The 11,515-nt window shown below is 35.8% G+C and overlaps 1 protein-coding gene across 2 annotated transcripts; it reads right to left on the minus strand.

The window, feature by feature from the left end:
- Positions 1-7,015: 7,015 nt before the first annotated feature.
- On the minus strand, positions 7,016-11,041 carry LOC145068914 (uncharacterized). 2 transcript variants are annotated; one of them, XM_079015882.1, is made up of 6 exons: positions 10,718-11,041; positions 9,395-9,584; positions 8,714-9,181; positions 8,464-8,607; positions 7,905-8,374; positions 7,016-7,679 (listed from the first exon to the last, which is right to left on the minus strand). In XM_079015882.1, the coding sequence occupies exons 1-6, from the start codon at positions 10,760-10,762 to the stop codon at positions 7,059-7,061; spliced, it is 1,938 nt and encodes a 645-aa protein (XP_078872008.1). In that variant the 5' UTR covers positions 10,763-11,041; the 3' UTR covers positions 7,016-7,058. The 2 variants fall into 2 exon arrangements, with proteins under 2 accessions (XP_078872008.1, XP_078872009.1); XM_079015883.1 differs by having other exon boundaries at positions 9,395-9,598.
- Positions 11,042-11,515: the final 474 nt, after the last annotated feature.

The following is an 11,515-nucleotide window of genomic DNA, read 5'->3' on the forward strand; positions in this document are numbered from 1 at the left end:
ATCCCTTTGAGGAGAGATCTGAAGGTCAGGATCTCCAACGGTTGCTACACTTATTAGTTCTTTAGGATCGTCAGGTTTTTAGGAAAGGGCTTCTATAGCTGGAGTTATTATGTGGGTTATAGGGATCTTCATTTCTGGTGGGATCCATAGAGAGTATCCTAAGTTGGCTAATGCATCTGCTTCTGTGTTTTCTTCCGTGGGAACTTGGGTTAGGCTAAAGTTTTCAAAATTAGAGGCTAATTTTTTGAGGATTTTGAGGTATAATGCGTTTCTTTCACCTTTCACTACATAAGATCCATTGAAGTGATTGGTTAATAATAAAGAATCAACAAATACCTGAAGACCTTGATTTGAAGATCCTTAGCCAATTGTAGTCCCATGATGAGTGCTTCATATTCTGCTTAGTTGTTGGTTGTGTTGAATTCGCAACTAATTGTTTGGGGTAGGATGTCCCCTGTGGTGATTTTAGTATGATTCCTAGCCCGATTCCTTTTTGGTTTGAAGCTCCATCTGTGAATAGTGTCCATTTTCCTAAGTATTCATCTTCTAGGAGTTATTTAGCTTCAATGTCTACTTTATTTTGTAGATCATCACTAAAGTCAGCCATAAAGTCTGCTAATACATGTGACTTTATGACGGATCTTGGCTCATATTTGATGTCAAACATGCTTAACTTCACTGACCATTTTTCCATACTTCCAGACATCTTTGGTTTTCTCATCACATTCGTAATAGGATAATTAGTTTTCACATGTATAGTGAAATAATGTCTTAATTTAGTAAAAGAGGTTACTAATAAAAGAATTAATTTTTCAAGATGAGAATACCTGGTTTTAGGATCCAGAAGACTTTTACTTACTTTAAAGATAGATCTTGGTGTCTGTTAAGATCCTTGGCTAGGACAGAACTAACCACACTTGAGGATACCGAGCGGTAGAGGAGAAGTGGTTCTCCATCTATAGGCTTCACCAGCAATGGCGTGGAACTTAAGTATCTTTTGAGTTCCTAAAAAGCTTCTTCGTGTTCTTCGGTCCATTCAAACTTCTTTTTCTTCTTCAAGATATCATAGAACGGCTTACACCTTTATGAGGATCTTGAAATGAACCTGTTGAGTGCCGCCACTCTTCTGGTTAGCCTTTAGATGTCTTTTGTTGAAGATGGAGATTTCATCTTGATGATTTCTTTGATCTGCTCCGGGATTGCTTCTATCCTCTCTTGGTTACCATATACCCAAGGAACTTACCCAAATTCATCCTAAAGTGGCATTTAAATGAATTCAACTGCATGTTGTATTCATCTAGAATGTTGAAGGCTTCTTTAAGATCCCTGAGATGATCTTCAGCTTTCATGGACTTCACCACCATGTCATCAATGTAGACCTCCATGGTGTCCCTCAGCTTATCTTTAAACATCCGGTTCACCAGTCTTTGATATGTTGCACCTGCATTTTTAAGACCAAAAGGTATTACAGTGTAACAATATATACATGTTGGTGTTATAAATGTTGTATCTTCTTTATTGGATGGTTCCATCTGGATTTGTTGGAATCCTGCTGAAGCATCCATGAAGGATAAGAGTTTGTGGCCAGCCGTTGCATCTATCATGGAGTCAATATGTGGTAGAGGGAAAGGATCCTTAGTAAAAACCTTGTTAAGATCCATGTAGTCTACACATACTCGTCACTTGCCATTCTTCTTTTGTACGAAAACTAGATTAGCTTTCCATCTAAGGAACTTCACTTCGTTGATCATCCCTGTCTTGAGGAGCTTTTCTACTTATTCCTGGATAATCTGATTCCTTTCGGGTGCAAACTTCTTTCTCTTTTAATGTATCGGTCTGAAAGAAGGATCAATATGAAGTTTGAGAGTGATAATACTTTGGTCTATACCTGTCATATCTTCGTGTTTCCATGAGAACTTCTTGAGTCTGGTTCGAAGGAAGTTTAATAGCAATTTCTCAAGTATTGAGGATTCTATGAGGACTTTGGATTCAGGATCCTCGTTGTTCAGGGGTACTTCCTTCACGTCTTGCTCCTTCGTTTCTAGAACGTTTCCTGCCCTTCCTTAATTGCTTTGCTTGCTAGGGTTTCATCTTAGGCTTCATAAACGTTTTATAACATTCATTTGACTCTTGTTGATCTACCATGATCTTCACTATTCCCTACAGAGTATGCATCTTTACACACTGATGATATGTTGATGGAACCACTTTTATGCCGTGGATCCACGGTCTACCTAATCTTACATTATAAGAAGATAAAGTGCCAATAACATAAAAATTTTGTATAGATTTTACCCCCTGTATGTATATTGGTAGCTTTATCTCCCCAATGATGTGTTTTGTTTCTCCGCTAAATCCTATAAGGACCAAGGATCTTTTGATTATCTCTGACTCCGGGATGTTCATCCACTTCAGTGCGTCCAAGAGTACGATGTTGACGTAGGATCCTCCATCAACAAGGATCTTTCTGACGAAGTGGTTGGCAATGTATAGTGTTATCACGAGTTCGTCATGGTAAGCATCATGGATCCCTTCCATGTCCATCTCGTCAAACATAATTTTCTTTTCATTGCTAACTGAGGTATTCTTCCATGCTCTATCCTCCTTTTTCGTTTTAGATACCTTAGCATTTCTTTTAGCCTTAGAATAAGAAGTACCAAAAATGTTAGATCCGCCCGAGATAACGTTAATTATCTTGGTGTTTCGGGGTGGAGATCCTGGTTTCTCCGAGATCTTGTGACCATCCTGGTTGTTCCCCTTGGACTTTTCTTTCTTTCTTCTGAGGATTTATTTAAGATGCCCTTTGCCAAGGAGATAGCTGATCTCCTTTCTTAGGGCTATGCAATCCTCCGTTATGTAACCAAAATCTTTATGGTAAGCACACCATTTGGACTTGTATTTCCAACTGGTGGACTTGTTATCCTTCTTTGGCCACCTTGCTTTATATCTGAGATCCTACATAGCATGGATTAAACCTAAAACATCCATAAAAAAACAATAGTTAGTGATCTTAGGAGGTTCCCCTTCCTCTCATTCATCTTCGAGGGCATTAACCATGTGATGATCTGGTTTGGAATAGGGCTTCGATTTGTAGGATCTTGGAGCTGTGGATTCGGCCTTCCTATTGGGATTCTCTTATTGACTTGAAGCTTTCTCTTCTTCTGGATGTCTTTATCTTCTTCAAGCCTTATGAATCTCAATGCTCGACACCTAACTTTCTCCAATCTCTTGCATGGGGTCATCACGAGATCTTCATAGAAGAGTGAATCCTTCCATAGACCCATCTTGAAGGTCTCTACATCAGTCACCATGTCAATGTAAGTGATGTTGAGAGCTTCCCTACCAAGCCTGTTTACAAAATCCCTAAGTCGTTGCTTAGGATCCTGAATCACCCGATAGAGATCATTAGTGATATTCTTAAAGGTTCTGCTACACGAAAACTGGTTATTGAAAATATTGACTAAGTGTGCAGATGAAGTGATAGAATAGGGAGGAACGTTTAGTAAGCCATTTAAGAGCTGATCCCATGAGGGTTTAACCAAATACTTTGCATAGGCAAGCTTCCTTTAAGTGCACTAGGATGGGAATGATCTCCATCCTTTCTTGGTATTGTGCTACATGCTCTTTAGGATCCGTTGGCGTAAGGCTTCATGCTAGGAGTTTGGAAGTGCTTAGGAACTTCGGTATCAACTATTGCAGGAGAAAATATCGAGATCTTGTGACTTGTTGGAGACGCTTCTGGTATGGGGTGAACTACCCCTGGTACGCTTGAGATCATCTGTCTCAACTGTTGAAGTTCCCTAGCTATGTTTAGACTTATTCATGCATCAACATTCATAGAGTTAGTATTGATATTATTGTAGTTTAAGAAGTTACTATAATCAAGGTTCCTAGGAGTATTGAAAGGATCATTGAGATCATTGATCATAGATGCTCGATTGTTCATAGTTGCCCCCCAGGCTGACACATCAATAGCAGGAACTATGTTCCCCTGTTGATTTCCTAAGGGTCCCGCATTGTCGAAGTTCAGGATCCTTGGTTGTACAACTGTGGTCATTGTTTCCTGGGATTTATGAAATTATTCCTTCATCCTCTTTAATTCTCCAAGTAGTGTTTAGTTGTCATCTTGCTGCCGAGTCATCTATTGTGTCATTTTCCTCATTATTGCGAAGAGTTCAGCAGTAGTAATCGGAGTAGTCAGATCCTGGAGTCCTAAAGATCCCAAACTTCCTTGGTTAGTGACCATAGGGGTGTTTTTCTCAGAAGTGTCAGGCGCATTCCTCTGACCAGAGGGTCCACTTGGAGGAGGTGGTAGATTTTTGGTTGGAATGGAAGGAGCAGAGGATGAAGAAATGATTTGTTGTGTAGACATGATCTTTCGAGGATTTTGAACACCACGGCCCCATGGTGGACGCCAAATTGTTTTGGTACAAAATTACACAAGTATATATCAACCAAATTAAATGAGAGGTTGCGATGTTCGAATTGTACAATAGAAAAAGGTAAAAAGAATGACACAATTGTTTACAAGGAAAGCCCTTGATCCATGCTAGGATCTCTGACACAAAACATTCGGAGGTGATAATGATCCCCTCTGCCTTGATGATTTTTTTAATATAAAATGATGATTACAGAGAGTATTTCAGTAAAAACAAGTGAAAAGTTCGTAGAGTAAGCTAAGAGTAAGAGTTGTGTGTTGTGTGCAAGATACATGTGTCTATTTATAGTCTAAATTAGCTAACAAGATGTCCGATATTCCCAGGATCCTCTATGACCAGCTTTGTGAACGTTGTTGGACTTGGTATTCCGGGTCATTAGCATAGTTGATATAACTCTCTATTGAGAATAAGTCTTCTCTTGACTATTTCTGCATATGGGTTCATTAAAATTGAAATACAACCGTTACAAATGTTAGTAAGTAATAATAACGGTAATAGTCAGGATCCTAAGATAGTTGACGATCCTGAATATTTGATGAGGATTGAGGATCCTGGCCCTAACAATAGGGTTCCTTTAGGGTTCTTTATATTCATATTTTATTGCTATAAATTAGAGAAAACATAGATCCTTTATAGGTTTCATGTGCACTTAAGAGTTAAGATTCTCTGCTACACATGTTTTATTATAACCTTTAAAACCCATCAAAATGGTCATTATGTAATAATAAAATTATAGAATTGGTCTCTACACCTTTATGTTTTGCAAGAAATGACTTTTTGTATAAGTTATTCCGTTGAAAATAACTTTCTATATATTTAAATAGTTTAAAAATATAGTTTATTCTTGAACTTTCTATTTAATTTCTTTATCAACAATAAAAATCTTGTGGGTGTCGTGTGGGTGAGGTGTGGGTATTGGTGTAGGGGTGGATGTGTAGGGTGGGTGAGAGTGTAGATATGGATGTTGAAGTGTACGTGTGGGGTAGGTGTAGGGTGGATATTTAGAAAAAAATTAGAAACGAAAAAAATATGTAAAACAACAATTATCGGGTTTTCAAGTTATATGTAACCATGTGTGTTATGAGTTTATTATTTAGTTGATACAGTTCATCATGATTGGGAGAGATCTTGTTTGGACATTCTATCTGGATTCAACTATCCGGATTTGGTAGTGTAAAAGTTAAAAGGTAGTGTCCACGATCACCTCCCCCCCCCCCCCCCCCCGACGTCTGATGACTAAGAAAGTGTCAATGTGCTAGACACTTAGTGTTAGATATAACGTGATTAGGGATTTAATCATGATTGATTAATTACGGTGGAGTTTGTAAGGTTGCAACAAATATTGGCGGACCATCTGACAACAGGTTTGGCCAAGGGTTAATGCACAAATCGATGATAGTGATGAGTTTAAAGTCTCTTTAATTACTTAATGTTGAGACACCTAATTCCCCTCTTATATGGCATTGGAGGTTTATATCAATTAGGTAAACACGCACATAAGGATTGAAACACACATAGTATGTCATTCTAGGTTAGTGTGTTTGGACCTACAGAGGGAAGGTTAAATTTATATTCTTAATAATTCAATTGATAAAATGTAAGCAGGTAAATGAGCAACTGAATTACCTGTATGATCGTGAAATTTAGTGGCGCTTCGAAAAGTAGGGACTTAGCATTTATACGATCAATAATGGATTGGGACGCTTAGCTTAATAATGATGTTATAATTTTCTGCTAGATAATTCATTTAAATGGGATCAAGGGTTTAATTCTTAGAACACTCGATTTCGGATATTTAGAATTTGTAATATACCAATATGGAAATTCAATCGTTTCAATATTTTCATATGTGCATAAGTTTTATTAGTTATAATTCTTGTTTGTGTGGATTCTTGGTTACACTAAAATAAAGGAAGATTTTTGGTGATTTAATGTCAACAAATCATTTTAGTATAATGAAATTTACAAGATTATCAATGCAGTTCAAAGGATCGACCAAATGGAGGGATTGTTCTCATCGGAGGGTACTAAGGGCAATAACCCCTAATGAGGTTCCAAGGCGAAGCACTCGTACCAGGGGTCTCACTACCCAATCATCAAACGAGTAGACGATAGGGGCTGCCCGCAGGGTACGAGGCACCTTGCCCCGTATATTTACTTTACTAAGGAAATCATTATGGAAGAATATTAATTTCAAATTATATTTCCTAATAATTATTTGAAAACATATGCTTATGAAATTTAATAAGCATTTAATCTTGATAAGAATTCGAATTCCTAAAAATCTCTAGTTCTTGATATCTTATCAGTGTCTTGATATAAAATTGTTCCTTGAATGTTCATTTCCATAATATGGAATTCATGATACCCAAAAATAAGGTTGAAATATCATATTCAGAAAGTATTCTACATGATCATTCAAGTAATCTTGAAAACCTCTTGATTCCAGAAACCATATTATATTCCTCCCAAACCACAACAAGTACACTCAAATAGTTATATTGGGAAGAATAGCAACAAAATCCTATAAAATGCATATCGAGTTGTATGCCAAAAAAATCATTATCCAAATTAACTTCAAAAACATTAAACAATGTCCTTTCTTTTATAAAAAGAATATTACAACCTTGGGTTTTTATTGTAAAGCATATTTCTCTTAGGATGGAAGATATACCTAGAATCATACATCGAGCGAAACATGTCCAACCAAACAGGAAACTGGAGTGCTGCAAATACAATGACTGGCATGGCAGCTAATATACCGATAATGATCGGTACCCATTTCAACCCATTACGGTATAACACAAAGAAACTTGCAACAAAGGTAAGCATCATGGCTGCTACAGAGATGAAAAGTGTTACCAAACCTATCACTAGCTTTCTGGGTAATGAGTACAGGAAATCACGTTGACCATAATTAGATGTGATGATAGATAGGAACACTAGAAGTGAAGTTGAGGAAGAGAATAAGGAAATTGCATCTGCTATTATAAAAACTAAGAAGGTGGGTTCATGGATGAAGATAGGAAACCCGTTTTCTTGGTCATATCCTCCGGGAATAGTAAACGCAACTGCAAATGCTACAGTGACAATAAGTGTTGCAACGACCATAGAATCTTTCATCCATTTCAAACTGCCCGAAACTAGATCTTTGTTGTTCTCAAAGAATAATTGATAGGCTGTTTGGCCCTCTTTGTTCTTATGTTCCCTTAAAGGAGGTGGCAACATCTTCTCCACATCCTACAACACAAATGTTTTAAACAATTATAACCCATTAAAATATCCACTTATTTTATTGGAGTGTTGGATAAAATCATTTCTCATGATGCATATGTGATTTGGTTCAAAAGTCATTTGAAAAAGTATTCGATCCCTTGAACAATCAATGAGCCCTTCCTCATATCTAATTAGTAATTACCCTTTTTAAGGAAACAATGAGTGAAAAGGTTTGTGTGGAAAACATACATGGAACCATAGTAAATCTCGTTGCAACAATAGAGATACTCTTGATTGCGTCTGAAGTTGAACTTTCTCTATAGTTAGCCCAAGTAAATGAAGTATAGTATTTTCCTTTTTGTCTGTCCATGAAGCTATCACATATTTCCTTGAGCCTATTTCATACAATAAATTGTAGATACCTTGGTGACGATGCATAATAGCTATGTGAAATATAGTGTGTCCATCATCATTTGGCATCCATATTACATGGGGATAGATTCGGATGAGTTCAATAATAAAACATGTGTTGCCAACTGCTGCAGCATTAAATACTATTCCAGAATACTTCTGAACACCATCCTCAACGCGCCTGAATAATATTTTATCGATGACAAGCTTATTGAATTTAATAGTACTATTCAGAACCCTTGTTAGCAAATTCAATGCTTGATGATCCTTTTTCGAAACTCTCTTCTTCATATATAGTTTTGCAAAAACTGAAAGAAATAAACAATTAGAAGCCCACATAGTAATGGTAGTTAGAAGGTCTAAAAATATAAATACAATGACTAGAGGTATAACTTACTTGAATCAACAATTTTCCAAATTATAATTGGTTCTTTTTTATTAACTGCATCAACCTTTCCAGACAAAGCATCAAGTATAAACTGACTTTCAGCAGGTGCATTCATGATTTCAGGGTAGTCTGTCAAAATTTTTAATGCGATATCTACAAAACATTTTAAATCATTGATATACATATATGACAAACCAAAGTACCAAACAACATGGAAAATAAGATCAAATATTTAATGCAAAAATATAATCGTACTTACCAAACATATCCGCAGTTACACAATGGTTAAGAGTAAATATCCGATCCATATGTGTTAAGCTCTTCATCTTTTCAGAAGCATCATAGAGATATCTCGCCATGTTATGATTTCCACAGTAAGTACTTGCGGCTAATGGAATAGACATGCCTTTGTGCCTTTTTAGCAGTATGTCAACCATTTTGGGACTTCCACTTACTGCTGCTGCGAAAAGTGCATTATCGCCACCTCTATTCTCAAGCTCCAAATCCTTTTCTTCCATCATATTAACTAGATTCTTCAAAAATTCTTCAACCAGCTTGGTTGGTTCTGCTGATGCTGCAATATGAAGTGCTGTCTCATAACGATCAGTGATAGCAAATCGCACCAACTCTGGGCGTTTGTCAATGATGGTCTTAGCAGCATCCCAATCACATGTAACTGATGCTTCGTACAAAGGAAGTAATATCTTGATGTAATCATCTCTACTTCCTTTCATTTAATGAAAAATTAGTTACTACTCAATTTATACTAAGATCCAGCATATCCTCAAATTAAGTTGACTTTCGAGAACAAATCACATTGAGTATATTAGCGTAAGAATATTTTGTGTTCGTTTTTATTTTTACATATTTGTAATAAAGGTTACATATAAGAGAGAGAGAAGTTGTGTTGTTAAAAAGTCCATGTTTATGGTAGATTTACCATGGAGTAGATCTGTACAAGGTAGATTTAGTGGACGAGGGTTAATATCATGCTCCTCGTTTATGGCATTGAGGTCATTGGTTGAACCAGGTTCTGGTTCTGACTCCGAGATGTCAACTTGAGTGCTTGAAATATTAATTTCGTGTTGCTTGCTCATGTTATTCATGCTATTGGTGCTCGTTGGATAAATCTGAAAAAATGAAACTATTGTTTTATTCAGATAAATGGTGCATCCATGAATACTCAAAATATAACAAAATTGCAAAAAATAGTCTTATAGTTTGTCATTCTCTTAATCTATGAAGTTACCGTCCAAAAGATTTAAACTTTCGAATGTAATCCATTTGACCTAGTTTGGTTGTAGATCTATGTCAATTAAAAAAAAAAAAAAAAAAAAAAAAAAAAAAAACTATCTTAGTCGACCATACATATTAGTGCAATGCAACTATCACTCAACTGTGTCACATCCGTGTTTGTCCTTAGTTTTCGATCAAATCAATATGAACGATTTTAAAAAGTGGTCCATAGCCACGTCAACTATTTTTTTTAACAAATTCTTAATTATTCATCAAGTATTTTTTCAATAATACTAAAATTTTAATTAATTTAATTAACTAAACATTTCAAAAGAAAGAAACATCGAAAAAAAATACTTTATGTTAATCTGGATTATAATATATAATACAGTTGATTTTAAACATATAAACTAAATGATTTTTATTGTATAAATATAGTTATAATAAGCAATAATAAATATATTAAATAAGTTAAATTTTATAATAGAAATAAAAGTAAAAAAAAATAGATTTATTAAGTGTGCAAGTCTACAAGTTTTGAAAGATATAATCTGAGTCTGGCATTCAAATGTTTATCATGCAAATGTAATCCTAGGTGGCATGCAAATGTAATTATATGCCTTTTTAATTGGGTTTGCATGAGCGGTGGTGGAGGTTCTTACCCCTTTTGTGTATTCTTTAATGTTTTATTTAAAAAAAATCCAAAGCGCCCACGCGCCACCCTCACCCCTTTCTCCCTCTTCCCTTCTCCTCCCTCCCTCTGTCTTCTCCGGCAACCACAACCATCACCTCCGCCACTCAAGCAATGACAACCCATTACAGCTCAACATCGTCAACCGTAAGGGGAAAGTTGAAACTTCAGAGCTTACTACAACGGAAATTTCTCGTGGTAAAAAATCTAATCTAATACTCATTGACTTTGACATTTATTTGTCCTGGTGCCTCATATGGATATGCAATTACATTACGAGATATCCACCTCAAACATTCAATTATTTCACATATACAAGTAAAAAAGAGAACTTACTTCTTGAGGAAACTTGCTCATATGGGATTTATCGACGACTTTCATTGCAAAATATTTAACGCTTTTTTTCTTCCTCCTTTTATATTATGTTTGCAAACCAGCGTACACAAAGTCGAGGAAAATTATTTCTAGGGTTTTCAAATTCGACAGTGCTAAGGTGAGCAAAAAAGAGGGTTTTCTAAATCGAGAACGACAATGGTAAAGCGGAGGAGGAAGTGTTAGTCCCTCATTTGTTTACAAATGTCCATTTTGCGTACATACATAATCAGTCACAATGACATCATAATAACCAGTAGCATTAGAGGGGAGGAGCGACGCCGGAGGTAAGGGGAGGAGGAAGGGTTTGTTTGTACTCTATGCTGAGTTTTTCTCCAGTTAAAGGGGATAAAGTCGCCGGTGATTGGCGTTGACTTTAAGAAGCAGGTGAAAGTAAGGGTGTGGGGTGTGGGTTGTCGGGTGTTAGACAATTATTTTTTATTATTATTTGATAATATTATATTGCAAAAACTGTAAAACCATCGATTTGGTTCTAACTTCAAATCAGTGGTTTTCCGAAAATTTTGTAAGATCCGTTTTCGTCATTATTTATTTATTTATTTATTACATTATTCAACATATTTCTTATATTTTAATAACCAAACAAAGACGAAATTACACCATGTGTTCATATGTTTTGACAAAACACGCTAATTCATAACAACTTTTTGACAAATTTTGCTTTGTAAAATAACTTTTGTATCATTTTAATTTAATTTTTTTTAAATTTTTTAGTTTTATTTTTTATATATTATTGACAAG

This window comes from Lactuca serriola, chromosome 8, assembly GCF_051521515.1.
Source record: "Lactuca serriola cultivar US96UC23 chromosome 8, Lser_US96UC23_V15, whole genome shotgun sequence".
In the NCBI taxonomy this organism is placed as follows: Eukaryota; Viridiplantae; Streptophyta; class Magnoliopsida; order Asterales; family Asteraceae; genus Lactuca; species Lactuca serriola.

Coding starts and splice junctions, on each gene's coding strand:
- LOC145068914 (XM_079015882.1), bottom strand. CDS start 10,762: ATGAAAGTCGTCGATAAATCCCATATGAGCAAGTTTCCTCAAGAA. Junction 8,608..8,713: donor TGTAACTGCGGATATGTTTG/GTAAGTACGATT, acceptor AATGTTTTGTAG/ATATCGCATTAAAAATTTTG. Junction 7,680..7,904: donor GAGATTTACTATGGTTCCAT/GTATGTTTTCCA, acceptor TTTGTGTTGTAG/GATGTGGAGAAGATGTTGCC.